The sequence below is a fragment of the Arvicola amphibius genome, chromosome 4, assembly GCF_903992535.2.
Source record: "Arvicola amphibius chromosome 4, mArvAmp1.2, whole genome shotgun sequence".
In the NCBI taxonomy this organism is placed as follows: domain Eukaryota; kingdom Metazoa; phylum Chordata; class Mammalia; order Rodentia; family Cricetidae; genus Arvicola; species Arvicola amphibius.
Genome location: NC_052050.1, coordinates 48,616,549 through 48,640,870, shown reverse-complemented (window position 1 = coordinate 48,640,870; position 24,322 = coordinate 48,616,549). Strand labels below are relative to the sequence as shown.

Genomic DNA, 24,322 nt, shown 5'->3' with positions numbered 1-24,322 from the left:
CAGAGGGCTCACTCTTGAAGTCCAGCTGGGATTTTGACAGGAAGGGAGGGCAGAACAGGAGAGAAGCACTGAAGAAGGATGACATTGTAGGTGACAACCAACCAGAAACAAACTACGACAGAGCTTCAAGATCACTTCTAATTGCCCTTCCCACCCTTGTCAGCATCGCCAGCCTTTCTGGAGTCATTTTGACAGAAAACAGTTCATAAGAGTCCCTTGGGGTTTGATCATTCTTTTTTTTATTTTTATTTTTTTTTATTTTTTTATTTTTTGGTTTTTCGAGACAGGGTTTCTCTGTAGCTTTAGAGCCTGTCCTGGAGCTAGCTCTTGTAGACCAGGCTGGTCTCGAACTCACAGAGATCCGCCTGCCTCTGCCTCCCGAGTGCTGGGATTAAAGGTGTGCGCCACCACCGCCCAGCTGGGTTTGATCATTCTTAACTGGCGCAGACATCTGGAGAAAGACAGGAGTGGGCAGCAAAGGTCAGAGGTCAGAGGGACTTGCCCATCTGATGAGGAAGGAGATCAAGATGCCAGCCTTGGTCTCGCTGAACTCTTGACTCAATTTTCCTGGTTAAAAAAACAATTAGGGTGAAACCCTGGGCTCTGGCAGTCCCACGGAGCTATGCTCAGCCTCGGTCCCAGCACTCCAGCTAAAGAGCTAAGTGAGGAGGGGGAAAGTCGGTTCAAGTGGCCCACACTGGGGAGAATAATAAATGAAGGGCCCAATGGCCTTGCCTGGGTGATATCGACATGAGGATTAGGCCGAAATAAAAGCAAGGTATATATAACTAAACAGAGACTACCAAAGTATGGTCAAGTCTCATTGACATTGTCTTAGACAGGGTTTCTACTATGTGAAGAGACACCATGACCATGGCAACTCTTATAAGAAAAACATTTCATTGAGGTGTCTCACTTACAGTTCAGATGGTCAATCCACTGTCATCATGGTGGGACATGGCAGTGTGCAGGCAGACATGGTGCTGGAGAAGTTGAGAATTCTACATTTTATAGACAACAGGAAATGGTCTGTCTCACTGGGTGTAGCTTGAACAAAGGAGATCTCAAAGTCCAACCCCACAATGACACATTTTCTCCAACAAGGCCACACCTACTCTGATGAGGCCACGCCCCCTTATCGTGCCACTCCCTTTGGGGGCCATTTTCTTTCAAACCACAACCATCTTCGTCTCAGCTCCCGTCTTTCCTGCAAGGAGTTCAGCAAGTTTTCAGAGCTATGCGGCATCTCTTCTTGGAAGGCAAGTTCTTCCTCCTTCTGGCACTAGGGTCTCAGCCTTTCTCTTCCTCTGGCATGGGGTTTCCTGGGTGAATTTTATTTTATTTTATTTCTTGGTTTGCTTTTGTTTTTGTTTGTTTGTTTGTTTGTTTTGGTTTGGTTTGGTTTTTCAAGACAGGGTTTCTCTGTAGCTTTGGAGCCTGTCCTGGAACTAGCTCCTCAGGTTGGCCTCGAACTCACAGAGATCCTCCTGCCTCTGCCTCCTGAGTGCTGGGATTAAAGGCATGCTCCATCACTGCCCAGCCTGGGTGAATTTTAATTCTTTGTGGTCCATTGTTAACAAGAGTCTGATGGCCAAAGGAAGGACCACAAGTGTCTCTTTATAATATCCTCTCTCCTACCAGGAAGATCACACACACACACACACACACACACACACACACACACATACACACATGCACACACGCACGCACGCGTGCACACACACACACACACACACACACACACACACACACCATACAAGTCAACTGTCAAACAGGGTCACCTGAATCAGATCAATCCAGTTTCAATCCCAACATTGATACTCATGGCCGGACTTAGGTCCATGACCTTGAGAAACCTGACCTCTCTGGGTCTCCTTTCCTATCAATATGATGAAGAATGATGATGTTTACAACTGCAGCTGTTGGGCAGGCTCAGATGGGGGCAATGCCTGGACATGGAGCCACTGATGTAGTCACCTGGCCAATATCCCCACGCACTCTCTCTCTCTCTCTCCTTTGATATCTTAGTCATGGAGTCTGCCAGGCTGGGCTATCTGTCCAATCCTGTTTTCCTTCTCAGAGGGGTGCTCCATTCCACAGCCTCCACAAGAATCCACAGGGTCTGCTCATCATGGCTGCAGATGGCAGGGTGAAACCCTTGTGTTAGTGCAACTGTTTCTGTCTCCTGGGAAAACTCTAAGAAGTTGTCAATGCAAAGCACAGCTCTTTGAGCCAAACATAAGTGACCATAACCCAGGAGCACAGATTCGGGTTGCCTGGAACAACATGTTCCAGTGTGGAAACAATCACGTGAGAACTTAGTCATTTCAGAACAAAGTGGGTCATATAATCAAGGCATTAACCAAAAACACCAAATGTCTGTGACCACGGGCAGGTGGGTTACAGCAAAGTCGGGGAAGCTATGCTATAGGTTTTGCGTGCTACCTGATGACATCCTTAGCTTTTGAATTGGTGGAAGCTAGTGGTTGCTAAGAATATATTTTAAAGGTTTTACCTGCAAGCCAAAAGGAAGTGAGGCCAGACATAAAGGTGGGTAATGAGTGGCTATTAAGGGAGCTAAGAATAAACAGCACAAGGTAATTTGACTCTGGGTAGGCAACATTCTTTCTACACTCACAAGTAGCTAATCCGTCATTGGATTTTAAGAAACCTCTAACACAGGTGTGGGCCCCTCCCCCACTAAACTTCAGTTTACAAACCTGAGGATGAGGGTGGGTGATACACAGTAGAACAGGTTCCTTGGAGGAGGTGTAGCCTTGTTGGATGAAGTGTGTCAATGCGGGGCTGGACTTTAGGGTCTCCTTTGCTCAAGCTGCACACAGTGAGACAGACCACTTCCTGTTGCCTGCAAGAGGTAAAACTCTCAGCTTCTCCAGCACCATGTCTGCCTGTATACTGTCGTGTCCCACAATGACAGTGGGCTGAACATCTGAACTGAGCTGAGAGTGGTGGTTGGGGACAGAAGGGTAGGGGTGGGGGGAGGGGGGAAGGGGAGAAGGGCTGGTGATGAGCAGCTCCCAGATCTTGTTCTCAAATCCCTATGGCACCAGCCCTGCTGGCCACTCCCTTGTCTCTTCCCAGGCGCTGCCCTTGGCCTGTTCCATGTGAGCTCGTCTGACGCTCTCCAGCTCAAGAGAGCTCTCCAGAGCTCACCCACTGGAACACCAACACTCAGACTGGCTGTTTGCTTCGTCTCGATGCCTCCATGCCTGACCCCTGAAGCCATCTCTTCTCCCACCCAAAGAACTTTGTCCAGAAGCATGGCAGGGGTTCCTAAGATGCCTTCATGCTTATCCTGGCTCACCCCTTTACAGCACAACTCTGTCCCCTGGGTTTCAAATGGAGTGACAATCACAGTCATCAGCACTCAAGGACAGGAATGCATCTTGAGAGAGGTGTCAATCTGTGACATCAGAGCATGTTTAATAGCGTCGGACAGTGTCGGTAAAGAAACACAGGAGAACGTGGAAGTGAGAGGCTGCTCCCAGAGGAACCTCTTTGGTGTGAGCAGAAGCATCTCGGAGAGATCCCCTCTGTAGTCAAGAGCTTCCAGAAGGTTTAAATCTCACCAACTGGAGCAGTCTTGTTACCAAATACACTCGGGTCTGTAAACTGTCTGCCTGATTCACCTGGTGGGACTTAGAATCACCATGGAAACAAATATCTGGACATGTCTAGATTTGAGAGGTGGAAGACCTATATTAAGTGTGAGCAGTACTATCTCATGGGGGTTGGGAAGGCTGGACTGAATTTTTAAGAATGAAAGTCAGTTACGTGCAAGCATTCATCACTATCTCATGGATATAATGTGTGGACATCTGAAGAGCCACCTCCTACCTCTGCCTCAGTCCTGCCTGACCTTGACAGGCTGTATCCCTGGGACTGTCAGCCATCAAACCCGTCCTCACTTAAGTTCCTTTTGTCAGATACTTTGTTGCAACAATGAGACAGCAACTGGTACACCCAGTTCCCTTGTTAGGAACCGGGTGTGAGGATGCACGCTTGTTAATCTCTACACTCAGGAGGTAGGGGTAGGAGGATCAGGAGTTCAAGGCCTAGAGCATGTTTGAGGTCTGTCTGGGCTACAAGAGACCCTGACTTTTAAAAAATTGACAGAAATTAATAGAAGAATCTGGATTTATTCACAGTTTGGTCAATAAGAACTGAGACGTCTAATCTTGTTCCATGTCTGAGGCTACCTTATAATTTACAGAAAGTCAAGAGACAAAGTCTAGAACTGATGTAAATTCAAGTACTACTGTCCTTTCCCAGAAGAAGGGGGCCTGGGTTCCAAGCTGCCCCCATTCTTTGTTATAGAGAGTGTTTTTTATTAAGTCTGAGCCAAGAAAAATGGGGTCTTAACAATTCCTCCATTTTTAAAGAGTAAGTCTTTGGGGTGTGTCCTGAGATGGAAACTCCCTTCAGAGTCTTTGTCTCCTAGGTCACGGGAATTGAACTCAGGATGTCAGGTTTAGTGGCAGATGCTTTACACACTGAACTTGCCCTATATATAATTTTGTGTTCTACAGAGACAGGGTTTCTCTGTAGCTTTGGAGCCTGTCCTAGAACTAGCTCTTGTAGACCAGGTTGGCCTCAAACTCACAGAGATCCGCCTGCCTCTGCCTTCCGAGTGCTGGGATTAAAGGCGTGCACCACCACCTCCCAGCATGTGCTATGTTTTTTGTTTATTGTTTATTTGGCATTTTAATACATGTATATAATGCAGCTTGGTTATATTCACACACCTTCTTGCACCCTGCATTCATGCCAAGTCAGCACAAACACAAGTGACTCACTGCTGTGACATTCAAAAACTGCTTCATCACTGGGGGACAGGACTTCTTCAGCTCTCTGTAAGAACATAAGTGTGGATACTATTTCACATACAGCTCCATTGTTGTCAGAAATGTCAATTTTTGGTGCATGGCTGTATTTGTGAATGTATCAGTTGCCACGGAGATATACTATTTTGTGATTGATTGATTTTGTGTGTGTGTGTGTGTGTGTGTGTGTGTGTGTAATAGAGACCAACCCCAAAGCCTCGTACATTCTAGGCAAGTGCCATACCACTATCTACCCCTCCCCAAACCCCTTTTATCATCTTTATTTAACTAATGATGCCCTGCTTCTTCCTGTAGGTGGAGAAAAAGAAAACAAACACAAGAAACTAGCAACCGTTCTGTATCCACTTGATTCCATTATGCCATATAATAATTTTGGACATGGATTGCCTTTAACAGAATTTGGTTTCTGTGAGCCCCAAAGATTCAAAGACATGAAGTTAGCTAGTCTTGTCAGTCATCTCCCTGGGGCTGTGTGCACCTCCTCAAGAACAAACATACCCTGACATGACAGCGATGTCACACGCAACTTCTAGGAGCACCTAGACTGTAAGTCCCCCAGGAGCCCCAGTGAAGCCGAGTCGGCCAGGAAACAGCTTCCAGAAGGCTGAGATGGCCGGGATCTGAGTGCAGATCCCCCAGCACTGCAGCAATGGCAGGGGACTCATACGTTGGGCCATCTTGCCTGGGAATTTGTGCAGATTATTCAGTCTCTTGGACCTCAGTTTTGCCATTTGAGGACAGGATGACAAGGTCTCATTGTAGTGCCTGTCACCTTGGGCTTATGACAATGTTTGCCAGCACTGTTTTTTGCAGAGAAGGACAAACTCAAGAGTTATCCATGCCCACTTCCAACATTTGCCCCAAAGCTTCTCGGCTGAGCAGCCAGCACCCTGCACCACCCACCCACCCCTACCCAGTTCCTCAAAGACCTTGTGTTCAGTCACTACAAACTGGAGCCCAAGCAGGGTGCAGGTGTCGGGGCTGCTTCTTCAGGATGCAGACTCAAGCTCAACACCACCGGGAGGATGGGACCAGAGGCAAAGAGGAGGAGTGGTGTCACAGGTTGAGAAAGGGGTGGGGACCCAGAGGGAGTGAATCCAGTCAGAGGGAGGGGGAGGGAGAAAGGAAGGAGCCATTGTACAACCCAGAGGAGACCTGCCCGGTGACCCCCACCCTGGAGGTCACAGTAACAGTAGCTCAGGGACAGCACAGAACGAGGGGCATGTCAGGGAACTCGATTATGCTGCACAGTGGCCTTGGGAGTGTCCAGCTGCAGGGACCTGGGAACCACCCCAAGTAGAGAATCCTGAAAGTCCCCTCCTCCCTGCCGCTGTGAGCCAGACTGGGGAAACACTTTCAGTTTTATTTTCTCGTGTGCAGAAGAGGAAACTTCACAGAAATCCTCCCAAGAAGCAGAATATGGAGGCTGACTTCCAGGTGTGCCAGAACTGGTAAGAGAAACTTTCTCTTTGGTGCTGAGGGGCATGCCACACAGAAAGCCAGAAGGGACTGGAACCCCTGGGGTGAGGAGCCTAAAACTCCACCTCTGCATAGAGTGGTCAGTGGTACCTCAGTTGTCAGCACACTCCCTCAGCATGGCTGTTTCAGGCTGGCTGGTCAGCCATGAAGTTAAGTAGCCAGGGACTTGTCCCTAACAGGCTATTCATTCCTGTCAAAGCTTGGGTCCCACTGTGGGGGGTCCTGGCAGCATCTGTGAGAGGGCCTTGAGAGGAGCTCTGGGGTTATTCCCTCCATCCCCCCCCCCAAAGGAGCTGGAGGTAGAACATGCAGGACGGAGCAGAGAGCAATGACCACACCTCCACGTAAAGGGAGCCTGTCTCCCAGCAGAACCCTCCTGTTGCAGTAACTGGGTTAAGCCTCCCCAGGATCTCCAGACTCTGGGAGAAGTGCTGAGTGTGTAGGCAGGCAGAACAGAGAGGGCCAGCAGCTGAGCAAGGGGATGTCACCCTGTGCAGCTGTGGGGACAGCTTGATCAGCTGACAGCAGTGAGGTTTTCCAGTCCCTCTGTTGCCGTGACCCAGGTGCTCAGGCCCTGGGGCGCCTGCCTGGCCTTTTAGGGATGTAGTTTTGGTTTCCTTTCTCCTCAGCGCTCAGCGGCTCAGGTAAGTGGGTGAAAGATTCAGCGTTTCTGGTGATGAGCTTATCAGAGAACACCCTGCTGCGGCAGACTCTCTGGGGTCTCAGCCCCTGTCTGGGTAGCTTCAGGAGAGCCCAAGGACAGGAGACAGCTGGGTGGACTTTCGCTCTTAAAGAGCTGGGAAACCATTGGAGGTTCTAAAACCGCAGGGCTGCCACACGGACTGATGTGTTAGTTATTTTGTTGCCATGATGGCTTTACTGAGCGATAACTGGAAACGGATAAGCTTTATCTTCCTCCCTCCCCAGCTCTGTGGAGGTGGGGGAGTACTGGACACTGAGCCTAGGGTATTACAGAGCAGCCAATCACTCTACCAAGTTGTATCCCCAGCTTTGTTTTTACTTTGCATTTTAAGACGGGGGGGGGGGGGGGGGGGGTCTCAGTAAGTTGTCCAGGCTGATCTTGAACTCACTCTATAGCTTAGGTAGGCCTTGAACTAGCCATCCTCCTGTCTCAGTCTCATGAACAGCTGGTAGTGCAAACCTGTGCCAACAGGCCCAACTGACTTGTCCATGTTTAAAGTATACGTTACTTATCTGTGAAACCATCCCACAACCTAGGAAATAAACCTATCAGCACTCTCGAAAGCTTTCCTGCTGCCCTGTTGCCCTGGTAACGCCTTCCTACCACTCTTTCCCCACCCACTCTCCTGGGCAGCGTAGTACTTCGTAGACTGCCCTCACACTTATTTTATGACGGCGAATTTTTCTGCTTTTTCAGCAGCACAAGCAGGGCAGGGGGGCATCACCGGCGACACTGCTGCAGGCCTGGGGAGAGCGTGCCTAGGTATGCAGCAAGGCCTCCTGCTTTCTGCTAAGACAATGAGCCTTTCTTTCTCCCCCACTTTATCCTGAAGCAAAAGAAATGTGGCCTCTGCCCACTTCACCCTCCACGAGGCCCACTGCCTGCGCTTCCTGGCCGTTTGCCCGGAATGTGAGGAACCCATCCCACAGTCAAAGATGAAGGAGCATGTAGACACTGTGCACCAACAGGTGAGCAGGTGGCAGTCAGGACAGAGGTCTGGGGGTCAGTAGCTGGAATCCAGTCCTCCCTGGCCCTGTGGGTAACTCATAGCCCCACCAGTTTGGGGAAAGGGTTTTTGGTTTTTGGTTTTGGGGGTTTTTTGTGCTACATTGAAGCTGTGCTGTTTTTCCCTTTCTACTTCTCTGCTGTGGGACTATGGGTCTGGCAAGGCAAGGGATCCATTTTAAGAAAAGCTAAATTCTTTAGAAACTTGTAAGGAGGAGGCAGATGGCCCCACCTCAGTTTTCTTTCCTACCTTTCTGAGTCAGTCCCTCTTGTGCTTTATCTTCCTGAGGATCAAGCTCAGGCAACCATTTAGATTCAAGCTGGTCCTACAAACACCTTTTGAGCCCTAGGCTAGGTGCTGGAGGAACGCTGGGGTAGCCATTCCGGGTCTCCATCCTCTAGGATCTCGTGAACTCAAATGGGAAGCATGGTTAGCCCGACTGTGTAAGGAGAGGCCAGGGCCTTGGACTGGAACCCACACCTCTGTGTACACGTGTTTGTATCCTAGGTAGGGTTACTGTTTGATGAAACTCCAGGATCAAAGCAACTTGGGGAGGAAAAGGTTTATTTGGCTTAAGGAAATAGGACAGGAACTCAAGCATGGCAGGAACCTGGAGGAGCTGAAGCAAAGACCATGGGGGGTGCCACTTACTGGCTTGCTTCCCATGACTTGCTCAGCCTGCTTTCTTCTAGAACTCTGGGCCACCAGCCCAAGGATGGCACCACCCACAATGGCAGGGACACTCCCCCCATCAATCACTAAAACAATGTCCAATAGCCAGATCTTTTGGAAGCATTTTCTCAGTTGAGACCGCCTCCTTTCAGATAACTCTATCGTGCATCAAGTTGACATAAAACCAGCCAGCACGGTTTGGGTGGCCCGTCTTATGTCACCAGCATGTGCAAGCCCTCCCCTGCTGAAGTTGATTTTTTCCTCTACGGGCAAGCAGGCTAACCAGAGAGAAAGAGGCAGAGAGGGGAGGAGAGACCAGTCATAAAGATTCCCCTAGCCCTGATCACTGCCTCTCCACCTGAGGAGCCAGGAGAACTGTGGAGACCATTCTGCCCCAGAGATGCAAATTCCTCCACCCCACATACATGCTTGATATGGAGATCTCCACAATCTATGCGTGTGTTGCTTAACTTTTGTCCACTTGACACAGGTTCTGGTTTCGTGGAAAGACAGAATCTCAGTTGAAGAATTCCATCATATTGATCTGTGGGTGTGTCGACAGGCATTTTCCTTATGACTGATGTGAGAGATCCCAGCCCACAGTGGGCAGTACCACTCCTTGGCAAGAGGTTCTGGGTTGTAAAGAGAGCAAATCATAGCAAGCCAGTAAGCAGCACTCCTCCATGGTCTCTGCTTCAATTCCTGCCTCCAGGTTCTTTCCTTGAGTTCCTGCCCTGGCTTCCCTGGATGATAGGCTGTGATGTGGAAGCGTAAGATGAAATGAACTCTTTTCTCTCCAAGTTGCCTTTTGGTCATGATATTTATTTCTCAGAGCAACAGAAAGCAAACTAGAGAGTTCCCAATCCCCAAGGACAATCTCTGCCTCTGACCCTTGCCAGCACTTTCTCTGATTGGCTTCAGTCTCCTAGGGAGTTGGGCCCATGTCCTCCATCTTTCCACAGGCCAAGAAAATCCAACAGCACCCTGCCACGTGCAAGTTCTGTGAGCTGGCCGTGCACCTCAGCAAACTGAATGTCCACGAGTTCCACTGCAGCAGCCGGACAGAGCGCTGTCCACACTGCAACCAGCCCATTGTTCTCCGAGTGCTGGCCCAGCACAAAGCTGTGTGTCTGAGTGCAAAGGCCGAGCCTGAGGAAGGTGAGTATGGGGGAGAAGCTGGAGAGGGAAGGGATCGTTTCCAGGGCCAGATGCTCTCCTGGGCAGGATGCAATGACAGGGACCCTTAACAGCACAGGAGAGAAGAGAGTCCATTCTGTATGCTTCCATTAAACTGGAGTAGCCTTCTTGGGTGTCTGCAGTGCCCTTCAGTAAGTTATCCAGGGAAAACTAGAGGCCAGGGGTGGGGTACAAAAGCCACAGAGAAGAGGGAGAGAAAGCCATGGGGAATTCTAAATATGAAGGGCTTTCTTTACATGCCAAAGACAATCTTAGCCTGGTAAAGGCTACCCAAATCATCCTGTAGATGAAAAACACACAAAGAGATCAGGAAACAAATAAGACTGGACTTCCCCACGCCCAGCACCAAGTCTGGCTCCTCCTTTTCCACCAGAGTGTATTGCCTATTTTTGCCATTATGTGATATTTTTTTAAAAAAAAATGGTAAGAAGCAGCTTAAGGAAGGAAGGGTTTATTAAGGCTCACAGTTTGAGAAATAACAGTCTTGTTAAGGCATGGCAGCAGGAGCGGGAGGCACCACACCCGTCACTCTGAACCCACAGTGGGAAACAAAAGGGAACAAAGACTTGGAGATGGGCTAAGAAACCTCAAGGCCTGCACCCAGCACCCCACTTCTTCCAGTGAGACTCTACCCATAAAGGTGCCACAACTTGCCAAAACAGCATTAGTAGCTAAGAACCAAGTGTTCCAATTCATGAGGAACCAAGGGCTCTTCATTAGTGTCACTGTAATAAAAATGGCTGTCCAGCCAGTCCTCTCCTGTATGAGTGCTGAGGGGTAAGGAACTCAAGACCAGGCTAGCCTAGGCACGGCTAATGCTCATGAAGACAGGCCATGGGAGCATCCAGGAGGGAGGTGGGCCAGCCGTGGTCAAGAACAGTTATTTGCGGTGTTTCTGTGTTCGCTCAGGGAAGAGAAATGTATCTCCTGGAAGGACCCATTGTGATTACTGCAAACAGATAATTCCAGAAAATAAGTATGTCTCCCACATGGTGAGTAGCAGTTGCCCAGCAGCCAGTGCATACTCCAGAAAGCAAGGTGTGCAACGCAGTTCCAGGTTTGCGCGGCTCAGTTATCAAAGGTTCTAACGTCTGTTGTTTTTTTTTTTTTTTTTTTTTTTTTTTTTTTTTTTTTTTTTTTTTGGTTTTTCGAGACAGGGTTTCTCTGTGGCTTTGGATCCTGTCCTGGAACTAGCTCTTGTAGACCAGGCTGGTCTCGAACTCACAGAGATCCGCCTGCCTCTGCCTCCCAAGTGCTGGGATTAAAGGCGTGCGCCACCACCGCCCGGCAACGTCTGTTGTTTTACTTAAGTTTTGCTTCGCTATGTCCCAAGGTTTTCTTTAGGCAAGTTTGGCAGGCATAGTTGGTTTTCATTTGTGCCTAGCCCGTCAAGCAGCAGCCCTAACAACTCCTGTTGGCCTTTGTCACCTCTGACAGTCACCAACCTTCAGGGCCTAGACTCTGCAATGAGGTCCTCTACGGGCCTTGCACTTTTAGGCTTTCTGCCCATGTGTTGTTTAGCCGTGAACTCCCCGATGAGACTAAAGGGGCCTTCCCATCTTTCCATAATTTCCGACAGCATACTGAGTATAAAAAGGGACTCCAAAGATGTCCGATGGTGGAGCTGATTAGCTGGTTGCTTTTACAGAAGAGTACTGCCTGACTTAGCCCTCCATAGCCTTAGATGCCTTTTAGTGCATTATTGAGCCAAGTCACCTCTTGTCTCATAGAGCCACCCCACAGCTTCTCTCCCAAGAACTCATCTCCTCCCTCCTACCCCCCCTCCTCCGGAACAGAGATGTACTTATCTTTCTTAAGAAAAACAGAAAAATAGAATACCCCAGCACTCGGGAGGCAGAGGCAGAGGCAGGCAGAGCTCTGAGTTCCAGGCCAGCCTGGTTTACATAGTGAGACACTATCTAAAAAAACAAAACCCACTATGAAACAGCAGAACTAGGGAACCTTAGGGATGAGCCTAGTTCTCTTAATTGCGGCAGCTGAGACCCACCATTCCTGGCAGTGCCGTGCAGGGGAGGGGCTTTTCCTTCCCGCGCCTCATCTTTCACAGCTGGGATTTTCCTCTCACCCAAGCCCCTGGTTAGGCCAAGATTAACCACACGTCTCTGGCAGTGTCTTGGTCCATTTGTACTGGTGTAATAAAAGACCACAGGCTAGGTAATTTTTACATGACAGAAATGTATCTCTCAGTGTTCTGAAGCCTTAAAATGCAAGTTCAGAGTGTAGGTATTTGGTGTCCAGGGAGGGCCTTGCTGCTGCCTTGAATGCAGAGGCAGAAGAGCAAGTTAGCAGTTAGCTAGGCTGTTTGAAGCCTCTTTTACAGTCCCATTCGTGTGGGAGGGAGCTTTATGACCTTCACCTCCTGAAAGTGTAGCCCCCTATGACCATATGTTTAACATTTGGATTTTAATTTATTTTTTTAGGGACCGGGGAAGATAAGGTTTCTCAACATAGCTCTGGCTGTCCTGAAACTCAGTATATAGACCAGGCTAGCTTTGACTTCACAGAAATCTGCCTGCCTCTATCTCCCAAGTGCTGGGAATAACAGCATGTGCCATCATGACGAATTTCTATATACATATGTGTGTGTGTGTGTGTGTATGTGTGTGTGTGTGTGTATGCGCCTCCTTGTCTGTATGAGTACAATATGTACCATATGCGTGCAGTGTGTATGGAGGCCAGAAGGTATTATATCCCTAAAACTGGAGTTACAGATGGTTGTGAGCTGCCTGACATGAGTACTGAGAACCATCCTGCATTCTCTGTGAGAGCAGCCGGTCCCCTTTATGTCTGAGCCATTTCTCCTGTCCCCCAAGCCTGGACTCTAGAGGGACACATTCAGACCTCCAGTCTTCTTTCTTTTAACAAAGTCAGCTATAACATTGAATGTCTGCCTTGTATTATACAGCATGAAACCTTTTTACATTTACTGGGGTGTGTGTGTGTGTGTGTGTGTGTGTGTGTGTGTGTGCGTGTGTGTGCGTGTTTGCCTGACTGCATGCATGCATGTGTGCATGCGTGCACGCATGCATCTTTGCCGAGTGAAAGTCTTGTGGAGAGAGGTTCCTTTGCTCCGCTACATGAGCTCCAGGAATCAGACTCAGGTCTTCCAGCTCAACGGCAAGCACTCTTACTCACGGGGCCACGTTACTGTCCCTTCCCCGTCATTTCTAAGTGTTTATAGGGAGAAGCTTTTCAGGTTATCCCAGCAGTATTGTTCAACTAGTTATTACAGCTGAGGTCACTTTTTATAGCTCACACATCACTCACATTTGCAGAAACAATGCCCAGCCTCAAGGACCGTGACATATCTTCAGGATGGAAAACCAAAAATTCTTCCTCCATCCCTTACAAGTCAGGTGATGGAAAATCAAACATCCTCAGTGAAGAAAGATGTTCGCCCAAAGACAAAAATCAAAAACAGTGCAAGAAAGCAAGAGACAAAGGACCAAAATGGCACCGTGGATCTGCCTTTGAAGTCTGCAGTGCAGCAGAGGGCTACTCTTCCTACGGGCGATGAAGCAGCCTATGACATCCTTCGGAGGTGCTGTCAGTGTGGCATCTTACTGCCCTTGCCCATCCTAAATCCGCACCAGGTACCTTGCTCTCCCCTCAACCCTGCGGCCTCCTCACCTGGCAGTATCTTACCCAGCGTCAGGGGAGGGTGACGGGGGATGTGGAGGGGTGGAGGGTGGAGGGATGGTGTATCAGTGTGGTGGCCAGACAGCTCCTCCCATGCTTCCTCCTGCTTCTGTGTGCCCAGCCACATTCTCTCCAGCCCTTCCCAGTCACTTCCCAGTCACTGGGTCACCTTTGAGCGTACAACTAGATCTCTCCTCTCTATGTCAGCAACTGTACCAGGCCCAGCCACAGGGCAACACCCCAACGCCTAGAGTGAATGAGCCAAGCTGAGGGCTGTCAGTGAGCTCTTTCCAGGTGGAGAAAGGCAGCTTAGGCCCGAGAGCAGAAGGGTCTGGCTCCAGATGTGAAGGCAGCTGGTGGCTTGCCTCCAGCACACCCAGGTTTATAGCTGGCTCCCTCATCCTGAGTTCCCCATCCAAGACTATCATCTTTTTAAAGAAAGCTTTATTCTTTCAATTTTATTGTTATTAGGAGGAGGGCCACACTAGTAAGCATCTGTGGGGTCAGTTCTTATCTCCTGCCCCTATAAGAATTCCAGGAGTGGCTAGGTTTGTATAGCAAGGGTTTCCACCTACTGAGCCACCTTCTGGGGCCCCAAGGCTATTTCTTGTAATAATGCAAGTTGCCATTAGAAGTAGGTCAACCATTGTGTATGTTACAATTGTTACAATATGTAACAAGTGTTGCAGTGTTCAGCCATGGCTGACCTTCCTTATAGACAGTACAGGCTACTTTACCCTCATTCTACAGATGAGGAAACTGGGGGGATGCAGAACCACTTGGGGGACTTTACAATGTAAGGCTCCAAAGTGCATGCTCTTAAGTTCTTGGCTAGAGATTTGGTTGTTTGCCACTTTAATAAACACAAAATATTGCTAGGCATGGTGGCACACACCTTAAACCCTAACACGTAGGAGGCAGAGGCAGATGGATTTCTGTGAGTTCCAGGCTATCCTGCTCTACATAGAAAATTCTTAGATAGCCAGGACTACATAGAGAGAACCTGTCTTTTAGAAAGCCTGAATTTTGTTATAATAGACATTATTTGGTAATGTCAACTGAAAGCTAGTTTTCAAACTACCTCAGTGTCTTCATTTGCTTTTGATTGCTGTGACAAAACACTATGACCAAAATCAGTTTGGAGAGGGAAAGGGTTATCTCACCTTACTGTTCATAGTCCATCACCCAGGGACGTCGGGGCAGGAGCTTGAAGGCCTGAACAGATGCAAAGGCCATGAAGGAATGCTGCTTGCTGGCTTGCTCCCTCAAAGCTTGCTCAGTCTTCTTTCTTAAAGCATCCATGACCACTAGCCCAGGGGTGGCACTACCCAAAATGAACTAGGCCTTCCCACCGCAATTATTAATCAAGAAAATGCCCCACAGATTTGTTACAGGCCAATGTGATGGTGGCATTTTATCAATTGAGGTCTCTCTTTCCAGATGACCCTAGGCTGTGTTAACAAAAAACTAACCAGCACTCAGTCAGGGTTAGTGGTGAATTCCTGTAATCATAGCACTGAGGGAAGCTGAGACCGTTACCGCTGAGGCGGTAGCTCGATGGTTAGAGAGCTCACTGGGCAAGCATAGGGATGTGAGTTCAAATCTGCAGAACCTATGCAAAGGCCGGGCACAGTGACTCATGCCTGAAGCCTCTGTGCCAGGGGAATAGAGACAGGTGGGTCCCGGGCACTCAATGGCCGGACAGTCTAGCTGGAATTGTGACTTTGACGTTCATTGAGAGACCCTGGCCCAAAACAAAGCAGAGGCACAATCAAGAAAAGATACCAAAGACCCTCACACACTTATCTGCACATACATGCAAACACCACACACGGTTTTTTTTTTAAAAAAAGGAAGACTGAGACAGCAGGACCCTGAGTCTGAGGACAGCCCAGGCTACATGGTGAGTTCAAGGTCAACTAAGTTATACAGTGAGATCCTATGTGAGAGAGAGAGAAAGAGAGAGAGAGAGAGAGAGAGAGAGAGAGAGAGAGAGAGAGAGAGAGATGGGGAGAGCAGACTAGGTATATAGTTCAGTGATAAAATGTTTGTCCATCATGCTTAAGCCTTGGGTTCATTCCTCAGCATCACACATACACACACAAGCTAAATCTTCTCCCCACCTACTCCATGTCCCCAGTCACATTGCCGAGGAAGCAGTTTCAGCAGCCTGCGGGTGTCCTTTCAAAGCCTTATCTTCTCTACCACGTGCCACAGGGCTGAATTGTCTGTTGACCGTGTGTTATCTTAGTATATTTATTACTCTGCCGTTTGCTTTTATTACTTTATAAGATGAGCAGTCCTTCAGAAAGGGAGGTCTTTTCTAATTTATTAATGCATGTGTAAGTTTTATAAAAATGAACTAATTTCATCTGTAGTGGAGTATTTCCTTCCATACTTTTCTCCATCCTTGCCAGACATAGCAAGTAAAAATACGTTATGCCCAATCAAATTTGAATTTCAAAGGAATGAAGACTATTTTTAATTTAAGTATGTTCTGAGAAATTGTAAGAAATCAACCATCATGGTCCATTTTCAGTATGAAAAATGCATTTCAGAATGAAAACACATTTAAAGCTCACTATGGAATTGCAAGGAAGCAGGAGGCCCCGTGCCTTCTCTGACCAGCAGCTGGCACACATTTTCCTGGGTGCTTCTTATTTATGTTAGTGTTTAAGTTACCTGCTTACCTGACTGAGCCCCCGTAGTAGGACAGAAGCAGATCTCAACCACCACCCCTGGGGTTGGGGAACTACGCTGGAAAATCTAACTGAAGAATCAACCTGTGGGCAAGGTTGGCAGGAATTTTGCACACCTGGGAACTATAAAAACCACTTCTCTGCACCTAAAAGACCAGTAGCTGTTTTCACCTTTTCTCTCAAGACTTTGCAGGGCCCTAAAACTGCTCCAACTGCTTCTGTTTCGGTACGTTCCTGTCCTGCCCCCGCTCTCCCATACGATGCTTATGGAGGGAGCATCATTGTCTTTCAAACAGCAGTCCTTTGAGTCTCTGCAACCGAAACTTAAAGTGTATGTTACTCGAAAGCCCTGTGATATACCTATATGCAAACATGAGCATTTGGGAGTGTTGCTATACACTTTCTTCTATACTTCAGTCTACGACTTGGTGCAAACCAAGAAAACAATGTGGCTCATTGATTTCAGTGGTTACACAGAAACCCTACATGTACCTCATGCCCATGATGCCCATGATACCCATGATGCCCATGATGCCCACTCCTTCACTAACCACTACCCCAAGTCTTTTCGATGCCGGCTCATCCCAGTATCAGTCAGGCAAGCTTCAGAACAAGGGACAGGAACACCCAGAGACCAGCAGCATTCGAGGGACTAAGATGTAGCTGGTAGCGCCCTGGCTTTGATAGCCCCAGCGGCTGGGGAGAAACAACAGAAAAGCCAGTCCATACTCAGCAACTGGCCTCCCACTTGAAACTTTTAACATCTATTTTCATTTCTTTAGGAGAAGTGCCTGAGGTTAGCTCATCGAAAGAAAGACAATTGAGGAGGAGCAGATAGCTCTGGAGGAAAGAGGCCCTATGACTCAGAAGACTTCCAGTTTCCTCCCCTGGCTTCCCTGCTTCCTTGCGTGGTGGTCGCAACTTTGTTTTCTTTACCAATCTCTGTAACTGATTTTTTTCCCTTTAATTTTTGACAGTTTCATACGTTTACAAAGATCTTCTAAGCATACTTATCCCATTGCCTTCCCTCATTCCCACCCCACTCCCGTGAACCCTCTTCTTCCCAGCAGCTCCCTTCCTACTGCATGTGTGCGTGTTTGCATGTGTGCATGCACATGTTAGCACACACATGCACATGCAGGTCTTGCGCAGGTCACCACAGCTGACGTGTGCCCATGTTTGCAACAGCCATGGCCATGCTAGATCCAGAAGAACACATTTTATAGCGTTCTACCCAGCCCCTAATCCCCAGGCTCTCATAAGCTTTCTGCCCCATCTTCCACAATGTCCCCTGGGCCTTGGAGGGGTGATGGTGTCTCATTCTAGTTAAGGGCAGGGTACTCATTGTCACTCTCAGCACTTTGGGTGGCCTTTATTTAGGAAAAGAGACCGGCTTTAATGGTTGGGCTTCAGAAAATTTCTGGGGCATGATCACTCATATTTGGCTCCAAAATAAACTATTTCTTCATCTCCTTTGAAGTGAGCCGTGTGTCTTTCACTTTGGAAGAGGAGGGCGGACAAAGTGAAGGGGGTTGGTAGGGTAGGGAGGGAGGTGTGCAGGTGAAGCCTTTAGCAGTAAAATAAGGGATAAGGAGTAGCTTCTCTGGGGACAGACAGAATAGTCAACTTGCAGCCCCGGAGCTTCAGCAAAAAGGTTACTCACCAAGCAAGGTGGGTGGGGTTAGGTGTGTGCCACCTTGGGGAAGATGGGAAACGGAACTAAGCTCAGGCTTTGTTAGGTTCAAGTCAGATCTGCTTGCTGACTCAATTTGAAGCCCACCTTTTGGGGTTGAGGGGTTACCTCATCTGAGAATAGGAGAGTGTAGGCCCACGGCTAACGTGGGGGTAGGAGGAATCCTCATCTGAGGACAGAAATGGAAGCCCAAAGCTTCCGGAGGGAATCTGGGGGGAACGACCCTGAGCAACAAGTTGTGATCAGACCTCTTCGCTGATGCTAGCAGAGATAAGAGCAGAGCACCTGGCGAGCCCCACAGGATGCGCCTCCCTCCAGCTTCATGCCTTCGCCTAGCGCTTTCCAGGTGGGTCTGAGATGCGCCCTCCCCGCCCTCTTTCCTCGCCAGCAGTGGCTCTGGCATCTCCGAGTTTGGGACCCAGAGATCGGCAAGCTCTAGCAGAGCCAGTGGGGGGCGGCGCGTCACAAAGGCGGCCGTGGCTTTAGCAGCGGCGAGCGCAGGGTGCCGCCAGGGTTGCTCTCGGAGTCGGCGTGGGAGCAAGCAGCGCGGGCGGAGGGGCAGGCGCGCTCGGCGTCCCTGCAGCCCGAGCGGGGCGCAGCGAGCCGGTAACGGGCGGCGCGAGGCACCCAGGCACCCGGCGGGCAGCCGTGGCCCCACGCAGCCGCGAGGCCCGCGTGGGAGGGGCGCCGGGTGATGGGACAGCCTTAAGTTTCCCTCGCTGGTTGGCAGCTATGTCATATTATGGTGGACCAAGCCCAGGTTTGGGACTACTAGCGTAGGTTCGAATCCCACACCCACACACTTAGAATACCCTCTCACTAGGAACCTTTATTAACCTCCCAAAGCCCTCCGATTCTCTATTTGCAAAATGCGCATGTTCCCTGTATTCACAGAGAAAATGCAGAAGTACCTTGGCCCCAACTTACAGAGCTTCCGGCACTTTCTACCTCTTAGGTGTATTCCCTGCATCAGTTCATTTAAATTTCCCAAAACTGGGAGAAAGGAATGACTATTAATAACTATTAACAGACTAGACACTGAGGCACGAAGAAATTTACTGAGATCAGTAGCAATTAACAGACCACTAGGTCCCATTATCTCCTGCCAATAGGAGTATCATTTATTATTTGGGGAATCCTTGCAAAGAAAAAAAAGTCTAACTCAGGGACAGGGAACGGCTCAGTGAGTAAAGCACTGGCATACAGGTGCAGGGACATGAGTTTGAATCCATTTCCAAGACCCATATAAACTTGTAGTTGTAATCCAGGCTATCTAAATAAGAGAAATTGTAAACAGAAGAAACCCCACAAAAGACCCTGTTTTAAACACAGTGGAAGGTGAAAACCTATATCAGAGGCTGTCCTCTGGACCTACACACACACACACACACACACACACACACACACCTGTAGCTCTGTAGCCCACCAACATAGTCTTCTAGCCTGTAACTTTACCTGGGTGTGATTTATCAACGCCCCCCTCCACATCCAGCATACACACACACACACACACACACACACACTGTCTGGGAAGCACTATGTGCCCAGCTTATGCAGTGCTGGGGATCAAGCTTTGAGTAAGCTAGTCAAGTACTCTATGACCAAGCAACACCCAGCTTTGGGTTTTGTTTTTTTGATTTTATCTTTCCATATTACCTTCTGACCACAGTTTGTTTACAAGCAAAGTTTTGGGTCGTTGTTGTTGTTAAATAGAATTTACAAGTTCAATTGTTACCCAGTATGCATCACACGTATCCACACTTCTGTGGCTTCACACGTACTGTTCCTCTGCCTGTAACACAATCAGCTTCTCCTCTGCCGCTTGGCCAGCCTAATCTGCCTTGTAAATTCCATCCATCCTTCCAAGCTTGAGTCCAGCGGCTCCTCCTTGGAGCAGCCCTCCTTACTGGGAGTCACTGTTTGTGCTGTCCCCACCCCCACTCCCACCCCTGTTTGTGCTGTCCCCACCCCCACCCCCACCCCCACCCCGGCTTCTCTTGCCGGGCTAACACTCGCTGGCTGTTTCATTTTAATGGAATCAGGGTCTTGCTACATAGCCCAGGGTGACTGGGACTCACTGTGTAGCCCAGGCTAGCCTTGAGTTTTTGTTCCTTCTGCCTTAGCCTCCTGAGTTCTGGGATTACAGGAGAATGCCACCACAGGCAGCTTCTTGCTGTGCTGAAGTTGGGTGCTGGCCTGTGACCCTGGATGAACTATATGCAGTCTTCACAGGTGTGGGGCTTGTCCTGGATTTGTCAATGAACCACCTACATCTGGCACAGTGTCGGATACAGAACAGTCGAAGTGCAAAGAAAGTTGTCTGAGCTCTGCTTGGCAGGTAACAGTCTTCCTTTTTTACCCCTCACAGAGAACACGTGACTGCATTTCCTTCCCCCGCTTTGGGAAGCCCTGCTCACCGCACTACTACCCTGTACATCTGGGTTCTTAGATGGATGAAGAAGGTGAAGAAATCCAGCCCCAAGAGCAGAGCTGCTGGGCCACTCTGCCAGATGTGTGCCTGCGACGTATCTTCTGGTGGCTGGGAGACAGGGACAGGTCCAGAGCAGCCCTGGTCTGCAGGAAGTGGAACCAGATAATGTACTCAGCTGACCTCTGGCGATACAGGACCATCACGTTCAGCGGGAGGCCATCTAGGGTACACGCATCCGAGTTTGAGTCAGCGCTCTGGTACGTTAAGAAATTCGGCCGCTACCTGGAACACTTGGAAATCAAGTTCCTGAACCCTTACAATGCCGTCTTGACCAAGAAGTTCCAGGTCACCATGCGAGGCCTCCTGTCATGCCTCGGCAAGAGTAACAACCGTCTGAAGTCGCTCTCTATCCAGCACCTGGAGCTGGACCGGATGGTCTGGAGAAACAGCATCAGAGGCTCGCTCATCAAGAGCCTGAGTTTTTTCTTAAAAAAAATGGGCAAACACCTGGACCATCTTAGTTTGAAGGGAGCCCGGCTGACTGTGGAGCAAGGCTGCCACATTCTCAACTCTCTGAGCTACCTTCGGAATGAGAACTTGGCCTCAGAGCTGAACATCGAGGACTTCTTCAGCCACCACCTGGCCGTCTACGGCAGCTCCCAGTTCAACAAGGCCATGGCCACGTTCCACAACCTGACTTTCCTAACCCTCAACTACAACTGTATCTCCGACGAGCTGCTCGAGACCCTGAGTGAGAACAACGCTGGCACCCTCCGGACCATGAACATCAAATGCCACGTTCACGACCCCCATGGCCAGGTGGTCTGGGGCATGTCCTGGGCCAAACTGGCCAGGGAGGCCAGCAACCTGAAGGTGAACTTCTTCTTTGAGCGAGTCATGAAGTATGAGCGCCTGGCCCGGATCTTGCTGCAGGAGATTCCGGTCAGGAGCATCAGCCTAAGAAGCTGCTATTTCAGTGACCCAGACTGGTCCATGCGGCCCACTCTGACGGATCTCCTGCCTACCTTCCGGAACACACTGCAGGTAACTGGAGCTTGTGAGGAACTATTGTTCACAGGAAAGCCTGCTACCTGTTCTTGGCTAGGCTTCTTTTTTTTCCTTCTTTTTCTTTTTTTAATTAGGATTTTTTAATATGATCTTTTTTCATTTTACATAGCTATCCCCGTTCCCACTACATGCTCACTTAGTTCTTTATCAAAGTTCTGCATGTTCCCAAGCACACTCTCAGGCCTCCCACGCACCTCCTCGCAAGACCACTGTTCACTGCCTACACGCGGGACTCAGGGAACTTCCTGGCTGGCTGTCCACCAAAAAGAGCTCCCCTTCCCCTATTGTAGAGCTGTGAAGCCTGAGCCAGGAGGTGTCTTGCTGGTGACAGGCAGCCTCTTCCCACTGGCTCACAGCAGTAGACAGGTTGCCCCTTGGTTCCTGGGGTTGGCAATAAGCGGGGATGGGAAGAACCAAACTTGGCAGTCACTGGAGAACTCTGGGCAGTGCCAGCACCTCTGACCCCTTCTCCCCACCGTCTCCCCACCGTCTCCCTCCCGTGCTTGTCTAGAAGCTAACATTCGAGTTCAACAACAACCACGAGTCGCTCGACGAGCAGCTGCATCTCCTCATCCTGGCCTGTCGAAAACTGTTTTACTTCAAAATCTGGGCCTTCCTGGATGTTACGTTTGTGGAGCGGATCCTGAAGAGCCAGGAGGAGAGGCAGTGCTCCCTGCGTACACTAAAGGTAAGGACCCTCAGCTGCTTGCATGGGTTGAAGCGGGGACACCTAGACTTGGCACGTCTGCTCTGATGAAGGGTGGAATTCGGAGCAGGAAACACATACTAGATAGACACTGTCCCCTGAATCTGTCCATGGGAGATGACCAGCCTCACAGGCAGGATCTAGAAGTCTCTTACACTCTGTCTCCCACGGGTTCTACATCTATGAAGCCTGCCAACTTTGTTTTTACTGAAGATGTACATTTTTATATTATTCCCTAAGCATAACATCCACATTATAGTAGGAATTGTAAGCAACTCAGAGATAATTTTCATGCACTGTTCCATTTTCCATAAGGGACTTAAGCGTCCATCCATGCATGGTGGATTCTAAAGGAGATCCTGGAATCAATCCCTCATGGGTACCAAGGGAAACTGTGCTTGGGGTTTTTCTGATTCAACCATTGTGTGTAGATGCATTTGGATGGTTGTCAGATCTTAAGTGATGTAGTCATCGTGTGTGCGTGTGCATGCGTGTGCATGTATGTGTGTGCATGCGTGTATGTGTGTGTGTGGTGTTTCTTTATTGGCACAGGTGAGAATTTATACAAACCGATATGAGACAAATGAAGAGGACAGGACCCTACGGGAAATTTACAGGAAATACAGAAAGCTGATCGATTCAGAACTTAACTATTTTGTCATCGCCTACCCCATGATGTAAAGAGCGCTCTCCAGAGGAAGACATCTAGACGCACTTTAACCTGAAAACGCGGTTCTCAGGGAATTACATTTGGGACTCCCATGCCCTCATCCCTTTTTCTTCTCTCCTTCTTTGTCAGTTCCACACCCTCATGAACAGCCTGGCAAAGGCTGGACTGCTGGTGATGGCAAGGACCCAAGCGTCTTTAAAGTGCTATCTTTACCACCAATCCTGGCTGATTGCTTTTTGTCATTTGGTGTAGTTTTTGGTTTGGTTTGGTTTGGTTTGGTTTGGTTGGTTTTAGACATTTCCACTTAGCCACAGTTTTCTGCTAAGGGAGTCTGACTCCTGCTTTCCGGAGTAGGTGTGGCCAGCCAGTGCACCAACCTTCTACCAGCCAACTTTACCCATTTGGAAATACTTTGTAGCCAGGCAGTGGTGATGCATGCCTTTAATCTTAACACTTGGGAGGCAGAGGCAGGTGAATTTCTGAGTTCAAGGCCAGCCTGGTCTACACAGTGAGTCCCAGGACAGCCAGGGCTACATAGAGAAACCCTCAAAAAACAAAATAACAACAAGAAATGCTTTGAATCCTGGCTGATCTTCATGTCAGAGCCTCCTGACCTTGAGGTTGTCTGGGCCTGATCACACACAAATAGAACCCACTAGTATGTCCATGGATGATGCAGGCCCATTCTTCCTTAAGACAGAACTTCTCACGGAAGGAACTCAGATGCCGGGTTATCAGCCCTGTGAAAGAATCCTGCCTCGCCTTGACCTGTGTCTCCTTTTAGTTGCAAAGACAGACTAGAAGTGGTGGTTACACCCACGTTCATAATGAATCTGTAATGCAGTGTGCCCTAATGCTATGCTAAGATGGGAGAAAACACAAATCTCTATATTTAGAATTATATCTATCATATAAAACACATCTAAAGACTTCTTTTAAATCTGTAAGAGATGTAACAAAGACTTATTGGGAGTAGAATTTTGTTGGGTATTTTTTGTCTTTTTTGTTTTCCTTTATTTTTCAACTTTTCTACAATGATGATGCCATTTTTGGTTTTTGGTTTTTGTTTGTTTGGTTGGTTTCTCTGCAGCTTTAGAGCCTATCCTGGAACTAGCTCTTGTAGACCAGGCTAGCCTCAAACTCACAGAGATCCACCTGCCTCTGCCTCCCGAGTGCTGGGATTAAAGGCTTGTGCCACCACTTCCCACCCACGATACCATTTTTGGTAGCTAAGAACATGATCTAGTAGGCCTCTGGTAATCAGTGACCTCTGGGTCCTAGGGCTGGGTCATGGGTGTTTCTTCTGTTCCTTCGATGTCTTTTAAAGTGTCTTCATTTTTTTTTTTAAAATTGACCTATCAAATATTAGATATCCTTACGGTATTTTCAAACGAAGTGTTTGATAACTCTCCTTCTTCCTCTCCCTCCCGTCACCGCCCCCCTTGTAACGCCCCCCCAGTCTCTTTTCTTTAA

General features: G+C 48.8%; 2 protein-coding genes across 5 annotated transcripts; both read left to right on the top strand.

Annotated features, from left to right (window-relative positions):
• The first annotated feature begins 5,984 nt into the window (after nt 1–5,984).
• Nucleotides 5,985–17,760, top strand: Xaf1 (XIAP associated factor 1). 3 transcript variants are annotated; one of them, XM_038327744.1, is made up of 6 exons: nt 5,985–6,316; nt 7,880–8,015; nt 9,688–9,883; nt 10,832–10,914; nt 13,219–13,536; nt 17,064–17,760. In XM_038327744.1, exons 1-6 carry the CDS (start codon nt 6,285–6,287, stop codon nt 17,103–17,105), a joined length of 807 nt encoding a protein of 268 aa, XP_038183672.1. In that variant the 5' UTR covers nt 5,985–6,284; the 3' UTR covers nt 17,106–17,760. The 3 variants fall into 3 exon arrangements, with proteins under 3 accessions (XP_038183672.1, XP_038183674.1, XP_038183675.1); XM_038327746.1 differs by lacking the exon at nt 17,064–17,760 and adding an exon at nt 15,436–15,482; XM_038327747.1 differs by lacking the exon at nt 5,985–6,316 and adding an exon at nt 6,756–6,988.
• A 74-nt stretch (nt 17,761–17,834) lies between these two features.
• Fbxo39 (F-box protein 39) lies at nt 17,835–23,947 on the top strand. Of its 2 annotated transcripts, none has more exons than XM_038327742.1 (4): nt 17,835–18,320; nt 20,343–21,449; nt 21,985–22,161; nt 22,732–23,947. In XM_038327742.1, the coding sequence occupies exons 2-4, from the start codon at nt 20,424–20,426 to the stop codon at nt 22,858–22,860; spliced, it is 1,332 nt and encodes a 443-aa protein (XP_038183670.1). In that variant the 5' UTR covers nt 17,835–18,320; nt 20,343–20,423; the 3' UTR covers nt 22,861–23,947. The 2 variants fall into 2 exon arrangements, with proteins under 2 accessions (XP_038183670.1, XP_038183671.1); XM_038327743.1 differs by having other exon boundaries at nt 17,872–17,952.
• The last annotated feature ends 375 nt before the right edge of the window (nt 23,948–24,322 follow it).

Excerpts from the sequence above, each read along its gene's own strand:
- Xaf1 (XM_038327744.1), top strand. The coding sequence starts at position 6,285 with ATGGAGGCTGACTTCCAGGTGTGCCAGAACTG. Across the intron at positions 8,016-9,687 it reads TAGACACTGTGCACCAACAG|GCCAAGAAAATCCAACAGCA; the intron begins GTGAGCAGGTGG and ends ATCTTTCCACAG. Across the intron at positions 10,915-13,218 it reads ATAAGTATGTCTCCCACATG|AAACAATGCCCAGCCTCAAG; the intron begins GTGAGTAGCAGT and ends TCACATTTGCAG.
- Fbxo39 (XM_038327742.1), top strand. The coding sequence starts at position 20,424 with ATGGATGAAGAAGGTGAAGAAATCCAGCCCCAAGAGCAGAGCTGCTGG. Across the intron at positions 21,450-21,984 it reads CCTTCCGGAACACACTGCAG|AAGCTAACATTCGAGTTCAA; the intron begins GTAACTGGAGCT and ends GTGCTTGTCTAG. Across the intron at positions 22,162-22,731 it reads GCTCCCTGCGTACACTAAAG|GTGAGAATTTATACAAACCG; the intron begins GTAAGGACCCTC and ends TTATTGGCACAG.